At 55.4% G+C, this 21,102-nt stretch overlaps 1 protein-coding gene across 1 annotated transcript; it reads right to left on the bottom strand.

Moving 5' to 3' along the window:
- Window positions 1–987: 987 nt before the first annotated feature.
- Window positions 988–11,354, bottom strand: LOC114204069 (cytochrome P450 11B1, mitochondrial-like). The gene is made up of 9 exons (XM_088023074.1): window positions 11,116–11,354; window positions 10,511–10,666; window positions 5,608–5,807; window positions 5,273–5,476; window positions 4,831–4,985; window positions 3,658–3,824; window positions 3,148–3,226; window positions 2,853–3,050; window positions 988–2,612 (listed from the first exon to the last, which is right to left on the bottom strand). Exons 1-9 carry the CDS (start codon window positions 11,352–11,354, stop codon window positions 2,499–2,501), a joined length of 1,512 nt encoding a protein of 503 aa, XP_087879200.1. The 3' UTR covers window positions 988–2,498.
- Between the last annotated feature and the right edge of the window lie 9,748 nt (window positions 11,355–21,102).

The following is a 21,102-nucleotide window of genomic DNA, read 5'->3' as shown; positions in this document are numbered from 1 at the left end:
GGAGGGGCAGCGGCAGAGGGAGAGGCAGACTCCCCGCTGAGCAGGGAGCCCAGTGCAGGGCTCCATCCCAGGACCCTGGGATCAGGACCCAAGCCCGAGGCAGATCCCTAACCGGCGCAGCCCCCCAGGCGCCCCAGGGCAGGACTTTGAAAGACTATGCCTGTATCAGGAGAAGAGAAGGAAGCTGAGTTCCGCAAGGCGGGGGGTGAGGTGGAACACCCATCCGTTCCCGCCTGAGAACCAGGATAAACGCCCTCACGTTGGCTCAGGATTCTTGTCCCTCGCGTCTTCGGGGAACCCCCAGGCTGAGTAATGAACACAAAAGGTGGCCCTGGGCAGGGGACCATGCTTGGGGGACTGGAAGGAGCCAGAGAATCGCTCAGGTGCAGCGCAGCCTCAGCCCAGGCCCCCTGCCCGAGGAACACATGTCCCGGTTGTGGACGTCCGCGATGTTAAAGGCAAGGCTATTCCTGCACGGGAAGTCCTGACGAGGCACTGGAACGAGGATCATCAAGCGGGGTCCCTCCAGATCACCTGGAGGATTTTCAGAAAGAGCCCAGTGGACGTCCGCAGCCAAGAGCCTCGGGGAATTCCAAGCAGGACACACGAAAAGGGACTTCCACAGAGCGCTGGACAGTGAGACTGCAGGAGCGCCGCGGACATAGAGACGATTTTGACCCCAAGACGCTTTACTGCGAGGTTGTTTCCAAGATGTGTGCGGTCACTCCCAACCCCACGTCCTTTGATGGGGGGGAAGAGGCGCGGGGAGGGCCCGAGGAGCGGGGTTCTCGTGGCACCTCTGCCACGGATGAGCCGCGAGGCTGTGCAGCTGGACGGATTCTCCGAGCCTCGGTTTCCCGGCCTGGGCCACACGGGTCAGCTCAGTGCTCCCCTGCCAGGGCTGCTGTGAAGAGGAGGGAACACGTGTGCCCCGCAGCACAGAGGGACACACACAGGCTCTCTCCGGCGTGGGGGGGCTTCCATTCCAGGCCTGCCTGCCACCTCGCGTCACCACAGAGCAGGGCCTCAAATAGAGAGGCGACTTTTGAGCGGCGGAGAAGGAATCTGCGTTCATCGAGCACCTGCTGAAGCAGAGAGCTGGGCACCTTCCAGATGCCAACTTGCTGGGTCCTCCCCGGGGCCTGTGAGGTGGGAGTTCTCGAACACAATGCCCCGGGAAGAACTCGAGGCTCAGACGGATGAAGGGCTGGGCGCGATGGAAAGGCCGGGCCCCGGCTTGTGCCCGTGTGCCTGCAGGGTCTGGAGCCCCTCTTCTCCGCGGCCCCACGGCCCCTTCAGCCGTCTCTGGCCGGAGCGGGGAGAAGCCGACGCTACTGGCAGCAGTCCTCCTCCACCACCGATCGGCCAGGAGGGTGCAAATCCTTTCCCTCTCCAGGGAATCTGCACGGGAACATAGGCCCTAGGGGCACCTGGGCGCGGGCAGGGCTGGCTCAGCCAGGGTGCGGCCCCGCCTCCCTCCCTGCCTTGCTGTGAGCTCAGGGTCTGGTTCTCCCTAGTGGAGGTGGGGGTGGTGTTAGGAGGGAGGGCGAGCAGAGCGACCCCACCACCCAGCCTTGCCTCCCGGCCCCTTTCTACTCGGGGGCGGGGGCACCTGGCCCCAGGCAGCACGGGACAGGCTGCTCGCTTCTGCCAGCCAGGAGACCCCAGCCGGCTCTCAGCTGTTCAGAGCCTCTTCCTCCCACGACGTCAGGGCTGGCTCCTCTCCTGAGGGCCACTGCCAGAGGGCCGCCAGGCACTGCACACAGAGGGCTTCATTAAGGGGAACACGTGGCTGTGCCTGGCTGAGATGGCCCCAAGCCGCCTTCTAGAGACTTCTCTGTGGTCACCCTGTGGCCAGCCAGAGGAGTTCACCATCCTCCCTGCTTTCAGAGGAGTACCATTGGCCCAGGTGTCCACGTCAGCGCCGCAGTGGCTATTCTTCTAATACACACTGCTCTTGACCCACTTCTCCGGGCCCTTGGCTGGGTGCTTCAGCCACAACGCAGAGGACTGGCAGTGCCAGGAGGAGCCCAAGTGGACTGAGCAGAACAGCTGGGGGGGCGACCAACAGCCGAGCTTGAAGCTCTAGGCTGGGCAAGAGCATTGCCGAAAATGAGTACGGCGTTTGAAATGGCAACGAGCAGGACAGGGACCCCAAGCTGGCAGCTCTTCATGGGGGCAGAGTTGAGTACAGAGGGGAAAAGAGATTGGACAGGGAGGCGGGGGGTTCGGCGGTTCCGAAGACCCTGGAGCTAGTGTTGGGGCGACAGAGGCTCAAAGGCCCTCCGATGGTGCTCCTTGCTGGAGAAGGTGCTGGGGGGACTGGGCACACAGCCAGGACCTGCAATCAAGGGTCATCCCCCTGACCCTTTGTGCAAGGTGCTGGCTGCCCAGTGCCGTGGCTCAAGAAGCAGGGCCCTTGGGAGAAAACAGGGGTGACCTGGGGTCAGGCAGAGGGGGGCTGGCGGAGTGGCTGGCCTGACAGCGTGGTGACGTGACTAGCTGATGGCCCGGAAAGTGAGGAGGGGGAGGGTGGAGGGTATCAGTATGAACTGGTAGATCATCTTTACATCCTCGTGTGTTAGGGTCTCCACCAGAAAGTTGTTCAGCACCTAGGACAGAGGCGCGGGTTCCAGGAGCACAACTCCTCAGTCCCATGGTCCGGGCCTCACCTCCCCCGCCCTCCTGGACCCTACTCCTTGGGCTGGGTGCAGCGAAGGAGAAGCCAGTGGTTCTCAGCCAGGCCGCCCAGCACGCCCAGCCCCCACCCTGCCCACAGGCCAGGCCCTGCCCAGTGGCATCTCATTCTTCCCCCCGCCCCCCGCGCCCCGGGGCGGCCCAGGCCTGCTCACATGGTGCAGCAGGAGCAGCATCTCTGTCTCTGCCAGGCGCCGCCCCAAGCACTGGCGCAGGCCAAAGCCGAAGGCCAGGTTGGGGGACCTGGTGCCAGAGCTCCTGTTGTCCAGCCAGCGCTGGGGATGGTAGCGCTCGGGCCTTGGGAACACAGAGGGGTTTCGACCCAGGGAGTAGAGCTGCACCTTGACCAAGGTCTGCGGACAGGTGGGGAGGGGCAGTGTCAGTGGCCCCCTGTGGGCAACGGTCTTTGGGGCTTGGCATCTGCCGGAGGGACTGTGGGGCCCCACTCACCCCTGCCGGGATGTGGTAGTTCTGCAGCACCACGTCCGAGCCCACCTGTCGGTCCACTGAGATACCCACAGGGTACAGCCTGTGCATAGGGACATCCAACAGGGTCCTCACCTGTCACAGGGACCCTCGCCTCCCTTCTGCGGCCTTCCTAGCCCAGGAGCCACTGGCCAAGGGGAGCGCCCCGCCTCCCTCACAAGTCGCTTCTGGCACCGGGAAGCCCAGATCATGAGGAGCTGGTTCTTTGCACCTCCTGAGCTCAGACAAAACTCTCCCAGCCTGAGCAGCCCCGGCCAAGGAGGGCACGGCCGAGGATGGCACCCAGGGCACTGGAGCGGGATCCCAGAGGAAGAAGTGTCCCTATCCCTTCAGGGAGAAGGAGAGGAGGTACGGGGCATGCATCTTGGGCAAACTGCTCCTCAGCCCCAGGATCTGTCTGCAGGCCCCACTGAGCACTCCTCTCCGGGCAGTGGGGCCAGAGCAGCCGGGGCAGCCAGGGTCTGCCACACCCACCTCAAGGTCTCCTTGAGGGCCGCCCGCAGCAGGGGCAGGTCTGTGGTTGCCCTTTGGGGATTCTCAGCAATTCTGGCCTCGGCCACCAGGCTCTCCTGGCGTAGGGCCTGCTGCACATCAGGGTTCCGAGCCAGCTCGAAGAGAGTCATCAACAAGGGGTAGGCTGTCTGCAGGAGCCACGGGTACGGGGTTCAGACCTTGGCACAGGCCATGCACCTCTGTCCCCCAGGGCATCTCCCCCAGGAAGATGGTCTTCCCTTGGGGGATCTGAGACCTCAAGATCTAAAACCCGCCTCATCTACCTCCCTTGAATCCCTCAGGGAAGGTGTCCCCGAGTTTGGTGAAGATCCAGGCCTCCTCCTCCAGCCACCTCAGGGCCAGCTTCTCACCCTCCTGGGGGTCCACCTACTCAGCTGTGGGGGCGGTGCAGGTAGGGTGTTGTTCTACATCCCTGGACCTGTTGGCACCCATTGGGTGATCTCCCCTGGGCACCCAGAGGCAGGTCAGCCCAGACCCTGGGGTCCTAACATGAAGGGTCCAGGGTGGACCCTAACTCAGGCTGCACCTCAGCCTCTGCTCGGGGAGTCTCTCCACCCTGGGGTCTGTGCCTCTGCTCAGAAGCCTGGGTGCCTGGCCCAGAGTGGGACCTCGGGGATGCAGGCAGATGAAGGTTGGGTCTAGGGGCAGGAGGCTTCGGCCGCACTCCACGCCCTGGGACCTGCCTGCACCTCCCTACACCGCACCCCTGCGAGCTGGGTCGCTATCTGCTCTCTCTTCTACAAGCTGGAGCCCCGTGCTGCCCTTTCCGTCATCAGCCCGTCACCTCCAAAGCGTCTGTAATGAGAGCCAAATGTACTCTGTCCCTAGGAGGGGCTCCTTGTGCAGGCATCCCTCCAGCTGCATCTCAGCCCTCCCCCCTTCCCAGGACCCAGACGTTTGAAGGGCGTCTGTGCTGCTGCATGTCCCTGGGCCTCAGCCATTCTGCAATGGGCCTGTAGCATGGCTTCTCTCCCAAGCAACTGCAACCCCTTCCCTGCCCCCCCCCACACCCCCCTCAGATCAGAGCCTTCCATCGGCTCCAAACAGGGGCCTGTAGGAACCACTTGGCATGTGGGGATGCTGCCTGTAGTTTGAGGCTCCATGTCCTAGGGCAGAGCGGGTCGCTAGCCTGACCGTGTCCACGCTCCCGGCGGTGAGTTCGATGGAGTTGGCCCTGACTGACTCCAGGGTCATGTCCGCGTGCATCAGCAGCTCCCCCACGATGCCACTATAGTGCTGCGGGCGGCCGAGGGCCAGCTCCTGGTAGATCTTCTGGATGGCATTGTTGGCTGTGGGGCACAGAGGGACCCGGGCCTGGTGCTGGGCAGGCTTCTCCTCAATCCCCTGCCCGGGCAGCCCACCACACCCCCAGGACTCCCTGCTCCTGTGCCACATGCTCAGGACCAGCCCAGCCCAGCCCGGCCTCCTTGCCAAGTCTCTTGGGCCACAGAGACGCCACGAGCCCCCCGAGGTGGCCTCGGCCCTCCCCCCAGAATTTGGGGAGTGGACACTGGGGACCCTGGTGTCCTTGCTACCCAACTCTCTTCCACAAGCTGGCGCCGTCTCTGGCCCTCACCATACTGGAAGATGTAGTCCCAGGACTCAAAGTGCTCCTTCCACACCTTGGTGCTTGTCCAGCGTGATAGGCCCCTGGGCATGAACATGAGCTGTGCGGTGGACTTCAACATGGCCTCCAGAGCCTGGATAAAGTTCAGGCTGGCAGGACTGGGGCTATGGCCGAGGAGACCCAGCCGCTCTCCAAAAAGGGCTAAATTGCTTGCTGTGGAGAGGGTACGGTTGCTGAGCCTCGCGCAGCCAGTGGCCTCATGGAGGCCTCCTCCTGCACACCTGCCCCGTCCCAGTCCAGGTCCCTGGCCTGCCCCTGCCACAGCGAGCCTGGCACCTCCCTACCTTCTATGGTGTAGTAGAAGATGCTTGTCTGGATGTCCAGGGTCAGACTCCCCCGGGCATTCTGCAGCACTCTTGACTTCAGGGCCTTTGAGAAATCCCTCGCCACCCCGTCCACCATAGGGATGTACTTCTGCACGGCCTGTGGCGACAGCACGTCTGGGTTGAGCTTCATTCGGTTCGAGTGCCATTCAGGCCCGTTTCTGTAGAGTAGAGAGAGGAGCTTCAGGGAAGCCAGGGTCAGCAGCTGGGGACCAGCCCTGGACCCCATCTTCCTTGTCTCCAAGGGGAAGGAGTGAGGCAGGGAGCTGCCTCTGGTCCTAGGGAGCAGGCTGCCCACCTGTCGGCCTCGGCTGCAGCCCTTTCTCTCAGGGAGGCCCTGTGTGCTGTGCCCAGCATGCTCCAATCTAAAGTGGGTTGAGCCCAGAACTTCTGCCTGGCCGTACCACGTGGGTTCATGGCGTTTGTTTGTGCACACCCACGGGGTCCCTTGCTGGCACATCAGCACCCATCCGGGCCCTCCCTTTCCCGGGAGGAAGGAGGAAGGCTGGCCCTCCTGTCGACCTTTGCCACCCTGCTCACACCACGTCCCAGTGTGAGAGGCCCCTGGCACCCCTCACCTCCCACCCTCCCTGTTGCTGAGAATGCTGCCCCTGTGCCAGTCACACCTAGTCCTGTCCTCGCCTGTCTCTTGCTCCTCCAGGGCAGGAGCCAAACCGCCTCTCACGTAATATACTCCAAACAGAGCCCAGACTTTTACTTCTTCCTTTCCAATTTGCGTGTCTTTTATTTCTTTTTCTTGTCTGATTGCTGTGGCTATGACTTAAATGGGTAAGGCAGAAGTAATAAAATGTTCTCCCCACCTATAGATGGCATGATATTATATATAGAAAACCCTAAAGGCTCCACCAAAAAACAAAACCATACAAAACAAAAACTAGAACTGATAACTGAATTCAGTAAGGTCACAGGATACAAAATCAGTATACAGAAACCTGTTGCATTTCTGTAGGCTAATAACGAAGTAGCAGAAAAGGACATGAAGGAAGCACTCCCATTTACAATTGCACCAAAAATAACAAAATGCCTAGGAATAGACTTAACCAAGGAGGTGAAAGCCCCGTACTCTGACAACTATAAGACACAGATGAAAGAAACTGAAGACGACACAAAGAAATGGAAAGCTATGCCACGCTGAGGGTTTGGAAGAACAAATCTTGTTAAAATGTACACATGACCCAAAGCAATCTACAGATTCAGTGCAATCCTTATCAAAAGACCAAAACATTCTTCACGGAACTAGAACAAATGATGCCAAAATTTGTATGGAACCACCAAAGACCTTGAACAGCCAAAGCAACCTGGAGAAAGAAGAACAAGGCTGGAGGTACCACAATCCCAGATTTCAAGCTATACGACAAAGCGGTAGTGATCATTCTGTATGGTGCTGGCACAGAAGCAGGCACATAGATCAGTGAAACAGGAGAGAAAGCCCAGAAGCAAACCCACGACTGTATGTTCAATTAATCTAGACAGTCTCTTCAACAAATGGTGCTGGGAAACCTGGGCAGCCCCACGCGGGAGAATGAAACTAGACCGCTTCCTTACACCATACACAAAAATAAACTCGAAATGGATGAAAGACCAAAGTGTGAGACCCAAAACCATAAAACTCCAAGAAGAGAACACAGGCAGTAATGTCTCTGCCATGGGCTGTAGAAATATTTTCCTAGACGTGTCTCCTGAGGCAAGGGAAAGAAAAGCAAAATTAAGCTATCGGGACCTCACCAAAATGAAAAGGTTTTGCACGGCGAAGGAAACCATCAACAGAAGGAAAAGGGGAAGCTACTGAGTGGCAGACGATATTTGCCAATGATACATATGATAGCCTAAATATCCAAAACAGATAAAGAATTCATGCGATCGCACACCAAACAAATAAACGGTCCGATTAAAAACGGCAGAAGACCTGAACAGACATTTTTCCAAGGAAGACATAGTGATGGTCAACAGACACACGAAAAGAGGTTCAACATCACCCATCATCAGGGAAATACATATCAAACTACAATGAGACATCACCTCACACCTGTCAGAATGGCTAAAATCAAAACCACAAGAAATGACAGGTGTTGGCGAGGATGTGGAGAAAGGGGAGCCCTCGTGCACTGTTGCTGGGAAGGCAGACTGCTGCAGCCGCTCTGGAGAAGAGTATGGAGGTTCCTCAAAAAGTTAAAACTAGCTCCACTACTGGCTATTTACCCAAAGAAAATGAAAACACCAATCCGAAAAGATACCTGCACCCCGATGTTTACTGCAGCACTATTTACGATTGTCAGGATATACAGATAGATATTTATAAATAAGATGGAATATTACCCAGTCACTAGAAAGAATGGGAGCTTGCCATTTGCAACAACACAGATGGATCTAGAAGGTAACATGCTAAGCGAAAAAAGTCAGAGAAGATTAGCATAAGATTTCACTCATATGTAGATTTTAAGAGACAAAGCAAAGGAACAAACACAGAAAGAAAGAGACAAACAAAAATCAGAGTCTTAAATACAGAGAACAAACTGGTGGTTGCCAGAGGGGAGGGGGTGGGGGTGGGGGGGGAATGGGGGATGGGGATCAAGAGTACACTCGTCATGATGAACACTGAGTAATGTATAGAAGTGTTGAATCATTCCATTGTACACCTGATACTAATATAACAGTGTATGTTAATTATATCTCAATTAGAAAGAAGGAAGAGGAGCAGGAGGAGGAGAAGCAGGAGGAGGAGGAGGAGAAGGGGAAGAGAAGGAGAAAAGGAAGAAGAGGAAGGAAAAGAAGAGGAGGAAGAAGAGGAAGAGGAGGAGGAGGAAGAAGAAGAGGGGGAGGAAGAGGAGAAGGAAAAAAGAAGAGGAAGGAAAAGAAGAAGAGGAAAAAGAGGAGGAGAGAGAGGAAGAAGAAGAAGAGGAAGAAGAAGAAGAAGAAGAAGAAGAAGAAGAAGAAGAAGAAGAAGAAGAAGAAGAAGAAGAAAGATGAAGAAGAGGAAGAGGAAGAAGAGGAAGAGGAAGAAGAGGAAGAAGAAGAGGAGGAGGAGGAAGAAGAAGAAGAAGAAAGAAGAAAGAAGAAGAGGAAGAGGAAGAAAAAGAAAGAAGAGAAGAAGAGGAAGAAGAAGAAGAGGAAGAGGAAGAAGAGGAGGAAGAGGAAGAAGAAGAGGAGGAAGAGGAAGAAGAAGAGGAAGAAGAGGAGGAAGAAGAAGAGGAAGAAGAAGAAGAAAAAGAAGAAGAAAGAATCAGAAGAGGAAGAAGAAGAAAGAAGAAGAGGAAGAAGAAGAAGAAGAAAAATGAAGAAGAGGAAGAAGAAGAGGAGGAAGAGGAAGAAGAAGAAGAGGAAGAAGAGGAGGAAGAGGAAGAAGAAGAAAGAAGAAGAAGAAGAGGAAGAAAAAGAAGAAAGAAGAAGAGGAAGAAGAAGAAGAGGAAGAGGAAGAAGAGGAGGAAGAGGAAGAAGAAGAAGATGAAGAAGACGAAGAGGAAGAAGAGGAGGAAGAGGAAGAAGAAGAGGAGGAGGAGGAGCAAGAAGAAGAAGAAGAAAGATGAAGAAGAGGAAGAAGAAGAAGAGGAAGAAGAAGAAGAGGAGGAGGAGGAGGAGGAAGAAGAAGAAGAAAGAAGAAGAGGAAGAAGAAGAAGAAGAAGGGGAGGAGGAGGAGGAGGAGGATGGGGGCAGGTGGGGGAGGAGGAGGAGAAAAGCATTCTCCCCAACAGGGTGATGATGATTAAATTAGACCAGATTTCTCCAAGCAAACCAGAGCCCAAAGCAACGGGGGGCTCCGCAGATGTCTCCAGCGAATGGTGGGTAGGGATCTGCATTCTCAGCCACATTCGAGCAGAAACACGTTCTTTTCTTTGGCTGGCTGCCTGCAGGTAGTGCGAATGATCGCATGCACACACGTGCACATTTGCACACCAGTGCACACACATATGCCCAGAAAGAGGCACATGACACACCGGGACACCTGTATATGTGCTCGCTGACACAGACAACACACGTGAACACACCCACAGTTCCCACAAGCACAGCTGGAACGCTCAGAACCATGCACACACATGCAGGCACACTCATACGTATGCAGGTACGTACAAAACCACATGCGTGCACACACAATGAGCAAAAACATGCACACGTGCCAACACGCATGCAGTGGCATGAACACAAACGGAAGCAAGCCAACGTGGGCAAACACACCGGCATTCACACGCTTATGACAGGTGAGCACCCACACACACCACAGGCATCTTATGACATGAGCGCCCACACACACACCACAGGCATATTCCGAGGGCCCAGAGAGGTCCACCCAGTCAGACACTCCCCCCAGACACACACACACACACACACACACACACAGGGGCACATGCACAGACTCATGCTCATGCAGGCACCCACTTAGAGTTTAGCTTCTGAACAAAGGTGCCTTCTACTGGCCGCCCTCTCCCCATCCCCCAGCCTCTCCGTCCCAAGCTACCTGTGCTCAACTCTAAATCCCACAGGGGTCCTCCTGCGGAGGGCTGCAGTCCCGGGGGGCCGTCAGACCCCGCACACGCTGACAGGGACCCCTGGCCAGTAACTCCCCTCCCCCAGGCCTGGGCTTCCCGACCCATAGGAAGGGAGAAGCCCACCCTGCTGGGACAAGCTGCGGAGGTGGGCGCAGGGTGGGTGCCCCCTAATGGCAGTGGTCGTCCTTCCTCCTCTCTAGGGCCAGGGCCCCACCGCCCCTCCCCAGCCCCGGGACACACAGGACATCCCCTGCCCAGGCCCTGGGCGGGGGGCGCCTGCGGGCTTCCCGGCCTCGCCATCCCTGCACCGGGCTGCGCCCACGCCCCGCCCCACCCCCCCCACCCCCCCGACTGGCTCTCACAGCAAGAACACGCCACATTTGTGCCCACGATGCTGTCGGTAGGCCAGCCAGGGGTCCAGGGGCGGCCGCCAGGGCTGAGGGCTCTCCACTCGCTGCAGCCTCTCCACGTCCTCGGGCAGCATCACGTACACCATGTGCGTCCCTCCCACGTCATACCTGTGGGACAAAGCTCAGAGCCCTGCTGGGGGGCCGAGTCCCACCCTGGGCCTCAGGCCGCAGAACCAAGCCGGCCTGTCTCCTGTTGGCCCCTCCGTTCTCCCGGACCGTGGACCGGGGCTCGGAGCAGGCGCTCCCTCCCGCTGTCTAACCCAGCAAGCCTCTCCTGCTCTCCTGTCTGCGCTCTGCCCTCTCAGCGGCCAGCCGGGGAGTGCTCCGTCCTCCCCAAGAGCCGCGGTGTCCGTGGTCAAAGGCACAGAGCAGCTCCCAGGCACTGCTCAGCTCCCAGCCTGCCTTCCGAAGGACGCAGACGGAGCAGAAGGAGCACAGGCCGCCGGCCGCCGGGTGGGATGTGGCAGTGCGCCTGCGCGGCGCCCAGCCGGGCCTCAGCAGCCAGTAAGGAGAGCCGGGGAGGGTGCTCTCCCCGAGGCGGGCAGGAAGGGCTTTACCTGAAAATGGGCCCCAGCTCCTGGAAGGTCCGGTGCATCTCCAGGTGAAAGTTCTCAGAGCCCTGCTCCTTCCAGATCTGCAGCACCCTCATCCACTTGTTGCCGGGACACTGGGGTATGGCTTCGAAGGGCAGCACCGCCTTGGGGGCCGGAGCGGCTCTGGTGCCCAGCGCGCGTGCCCAGCTCAGGGACAGCCAGCGCCCTGCCAGCCACCCTCGTGCCTTTGCCCTGAATGCCATTCTGATGCTCCCTCCCGCCCCCGGTCAGCGCAATCCTTTTATCTCGCCCGGAGGCCTGGACCGGCTGACTTGATCACGTCATGGGAGAAGCTGTCCCTGGACCAGGCCAGGAAACCCAGGGCAGGGGTCAGGGCTGGAGGCCTCCGGCTGGAGGAGGAGGAAAGAGATGGATGGGTGCCTTGTCTCGCACTTACGCAAGGCCTGCTGGCGGGTGGGTGTCGAGAGCAGGTGCAGGGTCTGGACTGGGGGCTCAGTGGGGTTGGCAGGGGTAGGGGCCCTTCCTTCCTCCCCAGTGGGGAAGGGAGCAAGATGGATGGGTCCCTTATCTTATCAAGAGATGAGAGGGGCCTGCGCTATTTTCCTCTCCTTTCTACAAGGACCAGAGCAGGGAGGAGGGGGAGGGCATTAATCGCATTAACCCACGGGCCTTTTTTGACTGCTCTTCCCCAGGCCTTAGGCTGGGTGCAGGGGACCGAGATGTGCGCCCTGAGCTGGCAAGGGTCCCTGCCAGTGAGGGCTCTCAGTCCCAGGGGGGCAGTTAGAGGAATCCAAGGACCCACCTGGGGATGGCACTGATGTGGCCAAGGCCCTGTCCGTCTGGCCTGGCTGGTTCAGCTCAGCAGCAGGGAGTGCCCAGGACACGAGGGTCACTGATGGGGTGGCCTGCAAACCACTCCTGGGGCAGGGAAGTGAGAGGCACGGTTCGCCTTGGCCCACGCTTGGCCGGCCTGCCCGGGCCTGTGCTCAGTGCCCAGACCCTCCTTTTGTCATCCTTCGGAAGCGTGCTCTTGGGGGGCGCAGACGCGGAGCTCAGGCCGGGGGCGCGTTATCGAGTCTGTAGCGGGGGTGGGGGGTGGGGGGGGAAGAGGGGTTGGTGTGGGCACGGGCTCCCCACCCTCTGGGGGGTGGATCCACGGTTTGGGGTCCTGGGGCATCTATCTCCCCGACGCCTGGTGGCATTCCCACGAGGTGGCTGTCGCTGTCATTGTTCCCATGTTCAGAGGAGGGGACAGAGGCCCCGGGCTTCTGCCACCTCCCAGGGTCCCCCCTCCAACTGAATCCGTTCCCTGCTCCTGCCCCTTCCGTGGGCTGGGGGGGGGGCGGGGGAGGAGTCAGAACTGCCAAGGCCCCTTCAGCAAGCGGAGATGTGCGCGGTGCCTCAGCCCCCGCCGCCGGTGTACAAGCTGTCCTCGGACAGAGGGCCCGGCCGGAGCCGCACCGGCCCAGGCCACGCTGGACACTCCTGCTGCCCGTCCCTGCCCGTGGGCCCTCCAGCCCCAGCCCCTCGTGGTCTCTGCTGCTCTACTCTCGGGCCCGTCAGCGCTGTCGCCGCGGGCCAGCTTTCCGTGGCCCCACACAGCCTGCCACGAGGAAGCTGGGGATCCGGATGGCCGGCCGTCAGCCTCTCCTGCCCAGAGGAACCGTGGGGCCGGCTCCAACAGGGAAGTGCGGGCAGCAGACGCTCCTGTACGTGCCCCGAACGAACTCCCGGGGCCTCCCGGCGCCCCGGCCCCCTGGCCCCGGGACCCAGGAGCAGGTCCCAGAAAAACTTTCTTGCGAAGCTTCCTCCTTGGTGCGCACACAGGAGGGCTGTCAGTGCTTCCGCTCCCCGCGGCCCCACAGGCCTGGCAGGCCCTCCCTGGAGGGCTCCTCTGGGGAAGGCAGTCCCTGGGGGGGCGGGCGGGTGTCTCCTCTGAGGCCGAGCTGGGGGGGCAAGGGGCCAAGCGGGCCCAGGCCGGCCCCAAGGCCCAGTGTCCGGAAGAGGGGCCGTCAGCTGAGGGGCAGCCTGAGCCCCGGGCCCGTCTCTGCAAAAAAAGAGCTGAGGTGTGCGGGCTGCTGGGAGCAAGTCCATCGGGGTCCGCCCTCCTTCCTGTCCTGGGGCTTGCGCCCCGGCTCGTCCACACTTCATCCCCGGTCCTTCCTGCCCCCAACTCCAGGGACTGAGGCTGCTCCCCCAACGGGCTTCTCTGACTCCCTCCCCTCGGCTGCGGGAGGCAGCCCCAAGCCCAGCGCGGCCGCAGCAGCTGCCGGGCGGCGCCCCCCGCGGAGCTCCAGGGCCCTAGCCGCCCAGACGACGGGACTCCGGGTCGCCCTCTGGAGGCCGGCAGGCCAACTGCAGCCGCGCCTCGAGCCCCGACCACAGGGACGGCTGGCAACCGGCAGGGCGCGGGGGCGGGGGAAGGGGGGGCGACACAGGGGACCCCCTCTTCCGGAAGCAGGAAGCACCGCACAGAACGTGCCCTAGCATCCAGCAGTTTCCACCCCCTTATTTCCATGGTATTCTGCTCCCAACCTGGTATCATGTGTGCACTTGTGCCCTAGGGAAAGCCGGCGAGAAACCGGGAACAAGCGCGCCCAGATGCCCAGTCGGGGGTGGGGGGTGGGGGAAGGCTTTTACAGGCCGCCCGTGCACACCACTGAAGTTCAGGTGATGGAAACGGGGGTCCTGCCTTCCTTCCTTCCCGTGCTCAGCACGAACCACCACACGTGACGTGGTGCGAGAGAAGCGCGTGGTTGCCTTCCGTGCTCGCAGCTGACTTCCCCACAGCGGCGGGCAGCGCTGCCACAGGGCATGCAGGGAGAAGGACCCACAGCGATGGCAGGGCCAGGTGGCAAGACAGAGCACCGAGTGGCCAGGCACACGTGTCAGCCGCTCACAACAGCACGATGTTTCAAGCACAGCCTTTGAAAACGAGACAAGGACGTGCACTAAACACAGCTGTTTTGTTTTGTTTTGTTTGTTTTTAATTTTTTAAAAGATTTTATTTATTTGAGAGGGAGACACAGCTGTTTAAAGTAAGGACCCGAGCGGGCCTGGGAGACCCCGCGATGGGGCCTTGCGTTGGGGGAAACAGGGAGGTAGGTGCGCTGCCGGTGGGGAGGTAGATAGATGGACGCTGCTGCCCGTCTTCTAGGGCTTGGGTTGGGTCCGGTGTTCCTTCCACCCCGAAGAGGGCGCCCGCGAGAAGGCAACGGACCTCGAGGCCCGCAGGCCAGTGTGGGTGCCGGGGAGCCTGCTTGGGGCCGGCGGGACACAGTCGGGACACAGTCAGGCCCCAGGCTGGGGACAGCGGCTTCTCCCCTGCTGCAGCCTGCAGACCAGCGGAGGGCAGGGCCCCGGCCACCTGGTCAAGTGCTGTGAAGACAGGGACGGTTCTCACAGCCGCCCAGGGAGGGGAGATGCACCCGGGCTCCTCCCAGCAGACAGACCAAGGAGCAGACAAACGGCCTTGACCCTACCCGAGCTCCCCCTTCCAGGCTGATCTCCAGTAGGAGACACACCGGCAATCCGAAGCCAGACAGAGAGTGGACCCCACAGGGGCCTGCAGCTTCTGTGTGGAATCTGCGCTCTCTGCGCAGCTGCTGTGCGCAGCTCGGGGAAGACATGGGACTCCAAGTGCAGCGGGCTGGCCTTTAGCTTGTCCTTCAACCCTGGACCAACAACTCGCCTGGCCTCATGGGTGGCAGGTGTGACGTGGGTGAAGACGCAGGCAGTGTTTCCTGAGTGGACGAACGGCCCCGGTAAGCAGACACCCTCGGCCGCCCAGCACCCTGTGCCTCCACCCCACTAGGGTCTTTGACGCCGTGGAGCCCACGGGTGCCTTTCCATGGAACACGGGCATCTCCAACCGCTGTACCTTTGTGCTCCCTGCTTCCTCCCCGGGATCGTCTCGTGGACTCCGGGTTTCCGTCACCGCGTTCACGTTCTGCTTCCTGTCCTCCACGTTGAAAACCCGCAGCGCTCACTGCTTTGAACTTGGGTCTCCGTGGGGTGGCGGGAGTGTGTGTCTGTGTGTGTGTGTGTGTGTGTGTGTGTGTGTGTGTGCGCGCGTGCGCGCCTGCCTCTTCCTATTGTCCCCATCGGTTTCAGACGGGACAGCGGTGAGACAGTGAAAAGGCTGTTAGCGAATCCTGTCATCCTCAGTGGACATCGCGCTCCCTAAGCCAGGCAGCTGTACAGACCCGAAGCTTTCTGTGGTGGGGGCTTCTCCCGCGCGGCTCTCTCTGGCAGTGTCCCTGACGTCGCCAGATGCATCGGTACTCCAGCTGGGCGCGGAGAAGACTCTGACAGCCCGAGGGCTGGCTCGTGCAGTGTGTTCATCGCCACCTGCGGCGGCTCTGGTGCCTCCATCCCTCTAGGCAGCCTACTGAGTGGGTGGCAAGAGGGCCCCATGCTGGCTCTCGGTCCCAGGGGGCCCTCCCCTGGTCCACTGAAGACACTAGTGCACTTCCCACCCCAGCATCATGGGTGCATCTTTTGGTCGCGGTTGCCTGGGATGTATAGTTCCATCCTGCGAATTTCAACCTCTCGGGAACTTGACGGCCCCCCACCCCCTCCCCACCCCGGAGCGCCATGCAACGGTGTCTTCTTGCCAGCTTCAACTCGTTGTCTTTTCCTCCCAAATTCATTCTGTTTACATACATGTGATAACTGACGTAGAATGATTATACTTTACGTCCTATTTTCAGTTTACCCCATGTTTTCCATTTCTTTTTTTATGGTTTTAAAATACGCATAGTAAGAACGTTACCTCCTTCACTATTTTTTAGTGCTCAGTTCAGTGCTATTAATTTTGATCAACTCGTTGTGTGTCCATCACTGTCACCCATCCGCACGTCTCTTTTCATCCCATAAAACTGAAAGTTTGGGCCGAGGAAACGATGCCTCCCCTCTCGCTCGCCTCGATCCTTGATCCCCTTGGCAAATCCTCCACGATTCTTACTGTGAATATTGCCTGTGCTCTATTCCCTCAACTTCTTTGGGGTTCTCCCTACTTCTCTATTACACTATGCCCTCCCATTGTCCGCGCATTCCGGTCTCTTTGCGTTTCCCATCTCTTTTCTTCTGTGAGTTTCATTTAAGCAATGTGTTCAGCTTTTTTTTTTTTTTAAGATTTTATTTATTTATTTGAGAGAGAGAGAATGAGAGATAGAGAGCGCGAGAGGGAAGAGGGTCAGAGGGAGGAGCAGACTCCCCGCCGAGCAGGGAGCCCGATGCGGGACTCGATCCCGGGACTCCGGGATCATGACCTGAGCCGAAGGCAGTCGCCCAACCAACTGAGCCACCCAGGCGCCCGCAATGTGTTCAGCTTTGTGAAAAAGAGTAAAGGGAAAACTTCATGAGAGTCGACTCTGGGAGCTAGAAGGGGAGGCTGGCAGGGGGCACCTACCCCTCCGTGTCCATCCCAGGAAGCATCATCAGTTATGGGCCCCACAGGGAAAGATGGGGCTCCCATGGGACGCCTGGGTGGCTCAGTCATTGGGCCTCTGCCTTCGGCTCAGGTCATGATCGCAGGGTCCTGATCCCAGGGTCCTGCGATCGGGCCCTGCATCGGGCTCCCTGCTCGGCGGGAAGCCTGCTTCTCCCTCTCCCACTCCCCCTGCCTGTGTTCCCTCTCTCACTGTCTCTCTGTCAAATAAATAAAGAAATAAAGAAAGAAGGAAAGAAAGAAATCTTAAAAAACAAAAAAAAGATGGGGCTCCCACATGAAATCCACCGCCCCTGCAGCTCAGCTGCCAGTACCCAGCGTCAGCCTGAAGCCCTGCTAGCCTCCGGCGGACTTTCCTTCAAAACCACCCTCCCAACTTCCTCCTCCTTCACCCTGAATTAACGTTCCTCCCCTTGTTTGTGGGACTAGCCTGTGGTTCACCTGTCGCTTGTTCGTCCTGAGCTGCAATTCTCTGAAACGCCTATTTTCCTGGCAAAATCACTGCTGTGAGGTTAACAGCTGACACCGCAGTTTCTTACTCACTCTTCACCTATGTGTCGTATGTAATATTACACCGATCCCCCAATTTCTATGCTCCACTTCTTTATTTCTCATTCCTAGGTGTTCTCTGTAGATTTTTTTTTTCTTTCGGGGCAATCCCCCTACTATTTTTTGACTGTATCTTGTTCTTTTGTCATGTTTTCTATGCTCTTTTCCTTCCTTAAGCAAATTTACTTGGGGTGGGGCATGCTCGCCCCCATGGCCTCCTGTGGACATGGCAGTCACCTGCCCCTCTAGTTTTGCTCGGATTTCATTAAGCTTTTTAGATTGGCAGCAGACCTATCCACAGAGACCTGGCAGGCCAGAAAGGACTGGCATGACATATTCAGGGCACTAAATGAGAAAAATATGCAGTCAAGAATACTATATCCAGCTACGCTGTCATTGAAAATAGTAGGAGAGATAAAAAGCTTCCAGGACAAACAGAAACTAAAAGAATCTGTGATCACCAAACCAGCCCTACAAGAAATATTGAAAGGGGTCCTCTAAGAAAAGAGAGAGCCTAAAAGTACATAGATCAGAAAGGAACAAAGACAATATACAGTAACAGTCACCTTACAGGCAATACAATGGCACTAAACTCATATCTTTCAGTAGTTGCCCTGAATGTAAATGGGCTCAATGCCCCAATCAAAAGACACAGGGTATCAGACTGGATAAAACAAAACAACAACAACAAAAAACCACACAAGACCCCCATCGATATGCTGTCTGCAAGAGACTCATTCTAGACCCAAAGACACCTCCAGGTTTAAAGTGAGGGGCTGGAAAACCATCTACCATGCTAATGGACACCAAAAGAAAGCTGGGGTGGCAATCCTTATATCAGACAAATTAGATTTTAAACCAAAGTCTATAATAAGAGATGAGGAAGGACACTCTATCATACTTAAAGCGTCTATCCAACAAGAAGATCTAACAATTGTAAATATTTATGTCCCTAACATGGGAGCAGCCAATTATATAAGCCAATGAATAACAAAAATCAAAGAAACACATCGACATAATACAATAATAGTAGGGCGCTTTAACACCCACCACAGTGAAATGGACAGATCATCCAAGTAAAAGATCAACAAGGAAATAAGGGCCTTAAATGACACACTGGACCAGATGGGCTTCACAGATATATTCAGAACATTCCATCCCAAAGCAACAGAATACACATTCTTCTCTACTGCACATGGAACACTCTCCAGAATAGATCACATCCTGAGTCACAAATCAGGTCTCAACCAGTACCAAAAGACTGGGATCATTTCCTGCATATTTTCAGACCATACTGCTTTGAAACTTGAACTCAATCACGAGAGGAAAGTTGGAAAGAACTCAAATACATGGAGGCTAAAGAGCATCCTATTAAGGAATGAATGGGTCAACCAGGAAATTAAAGAAGAATTTTTAAAAATCATGGAAACAAATGAAAATGAAAACACAACTGTTCAAAATCTTTGGGATGCAGCAAAAGCAGTCCTACGAGGGAAGTATAGAGCAGTACAAGCCTTTCTCAAGAAACAAGAAAGGTCTCAAATACACAACCTAACCCTATACCTAAAGAATCTGGAGAAAGAACAGCAATAGAGCCTAAACCAAGGAGCAGAAGAGAAATAACAAAGATCAGAGCAGAAATCAGTGAAGTAGAAACCAAAAGAACAGTAGAACAGACAACGAGACTAGGAGCTGGTTCTTTGAAAGAATTAGTAAGATTGATAAAGCCCTGGCCAGATTTATCACAAAGAAAACAGAAAGGATCCAAATAAATAAACATCATGAATGAAAGAGGAGAGATCACAACCAACACTGAAGAAATACAAACAATTATAAGAACATATTATGAGCAACTGTATGCCAACAAATTAGGCAATCGGGAAGAAATGGATGCATTCCTAGAGACATATGAACTACCAAAACTGGTAGAAACAGAAAACCTAAACAGACCCATAAGCAGCAAGGAAATTGAAGCAGTAATAAAAAATCTCCCAAAAAAACTAGAGTCCAGGGCCAGATGCCCTCCCAGCGGAAACCTACCAAACATTTAAAGAAGAATTAATACCTATTCTTCCGAAACTGTTCCAAGAAATAGAAATGGAAGGAAAACTTCCAAACTCATTTTATGAGGCCAGCCTTACCTTGATCCCAATACCAAACAAAGACCCCATCAAAAAGGAGAATTACAGACCGATATCCCTGAGTGAACATGGATGCAAAAATTCTCACCAAAATACCAGCCAATGGGATCCAACAGTACATTAAAAGGATTGTTCACCATGACCAAGTGGGATTTATCTCTGGGCTGCAAGGTTGGTTCAACATCCACAAATCAATCAACATGATACACTACCTTAATAAAAGAAAGAACAAGAACCATATGATGCTCTCAATAGATGCAGAAAAAGCATTTGACAAAGTACAGCATCCTTTCTTGATTAAAACTCTTCACAGTGTAGCGATAGAGGGTACATACCTCAAGATCATAAAAGCCATCTATGAAAAACCCCCAGCGAATATCATTCTCAACGGGGAAAAATTGAGAGCTTGTCCCCTAAGGTCAGGAACACGGCAGGGATGTCCACTATCACCACTGCTATTCAACATAGTATTAGAAGTCCCAGCCTCAGCAATCAGACAACAAAAAGGAATAAAAGGCATCCGAATCTGCAAAGAAGAAGTCAAGCTCTCACTCTTTGCAGGTGACATGATACTCTATGTGAAAACGTAGAAGACTCCACCCCAGAAATGCTAGAACTCATACAGGAACTCAGTAAAGTGGCAGGATAGAAAACCAATGCACAGAAGTCAGCTGCATTTTATATACTAACAACGACACAGAAGAAAGAGAAATTAAGGAATCGATCCCATTTACAATTGCACCCAAAACCGTAAGATACCTAGGAATAAATCTAACCAAAGAGGGAAGGAATCTGTACTCAGAAAACTATAGAATACTCATGAAAGAAATTGAGTAAGACACAAAGAAATGGAAAAATGTTCCATGTTCATGCATTGGAAGAACAAATATTGTGAAAATGTCTATGCTACCCAGAGCAAACAAATAGAGCCTAAACCCAGGCTGCAATCCCTATCAAAATACCATCAACTTTTTTCACAGAAATGGAACAAATAATCCTAAAATTTGTATGGAACCAGAAAAGACCCCGAATAGCCAGAGGAATGTTGAAAAAGAAAAGCAAAGCTGGCGGCATCACAATTCCAGACATCAAGCTCTATTACAAAGCTGGCATCATCAAGACAGTATGCTACTGGCACAAAAACAGACACGTAGGTCAATGGAACAGAATAGAGAGCCCAGAAATGGACCCTCAACTAACGGTCAACTATGGTTGACCTATAGTCAACTAATCTTCGACAAAGCGGGAAAGACTATCCAATGGAAAAAAGACAGTCTCTTCAACAAATGCTGTTGCGAAGATTAGACAACCACATGCAAAAGAATGAAACTGGACCATTTCCTTACACCACACACAGAAATAGACTCAAAATGGAGGAGAGACCTAAATGTGAGACAGGAATCCATCAAAATCCTTGAGGAGAACACAGGCAGCAACCTCTGTGACCTCAGCTGCAGCAACTTCTTCCTAGAAACATCACCAAAGGCAAGGGAAGCAAGGGCAAAAATGAACTATTGGGACTTCATCAAGATAAAAAGCTTTTGCAGAGCAAAAGAAACAGTCCACAAAACCAAAAGACAACCGACAGAATGGGAGAAGATATTTGCAAATGACATATCAGATAAAGGGCTAGTATCCAAAATCTATAAAGAACTTATCAAACTCGACACCCAAAGAACAAATGACCCAATCAAGAAACGGGCAGAAGACATGAACAGACATTTCTGCAAAGAAGACATCCAAATGGCCAACAGACGCATGAAAAAGTGCTCAACATCACTGGGCATCAGGGAAATACAAATCAAAACCACAATGAGATACCACCTCACACCAGTCAGGATGGCAAAA

This window comes from Eumetopias jubatus, unplaced genomic scaffold, assembly GCF_037043125.1.
Source record: "Eumetopias jubatus isolate StellerSeaLion01/CBP00866 unplaced genomic scaffold, mEumJub1_p1.0 scaffold_4, whole genome shotgun sequence".
NCBI lineage: Eukaryota > Metazoa > Chordata > Mammalia > Carnivora > Otariidae > Eumetopias > Eumetopias jubatus.
The sequence above is the reverse complement of the archived record's forward strand: the minus strand, read 5'-3'. Positions and strand labels throughout refer to the sequence as shown.

Excerpts from the sequence above, each read along its gene's own strand:
- LOC114204069 (XM_088023074.1), bottom strand. The coding sequence starts at position 11,354 with ATGGCATTCAGGGCAAAGGCACGAGGGTGGCTGGCAGGGCGCTGGCTG. Across the intron at positions 4,986-5,272 it reads GGACTACATCTTCCAGTATG|CCAACAATGCCATCCAGAAG; the intron begins GTGAGGGCCAGA and ends TGTGCCCCACAG. Across the intron at positions 3,051-3,147 it reads ACTACCACATCCCGGCAGGG|ACCTTGGTCAAGGTGCAGCT; the intron begins GTGAGTGGGGCC and ends ACCTGTCCGCAG.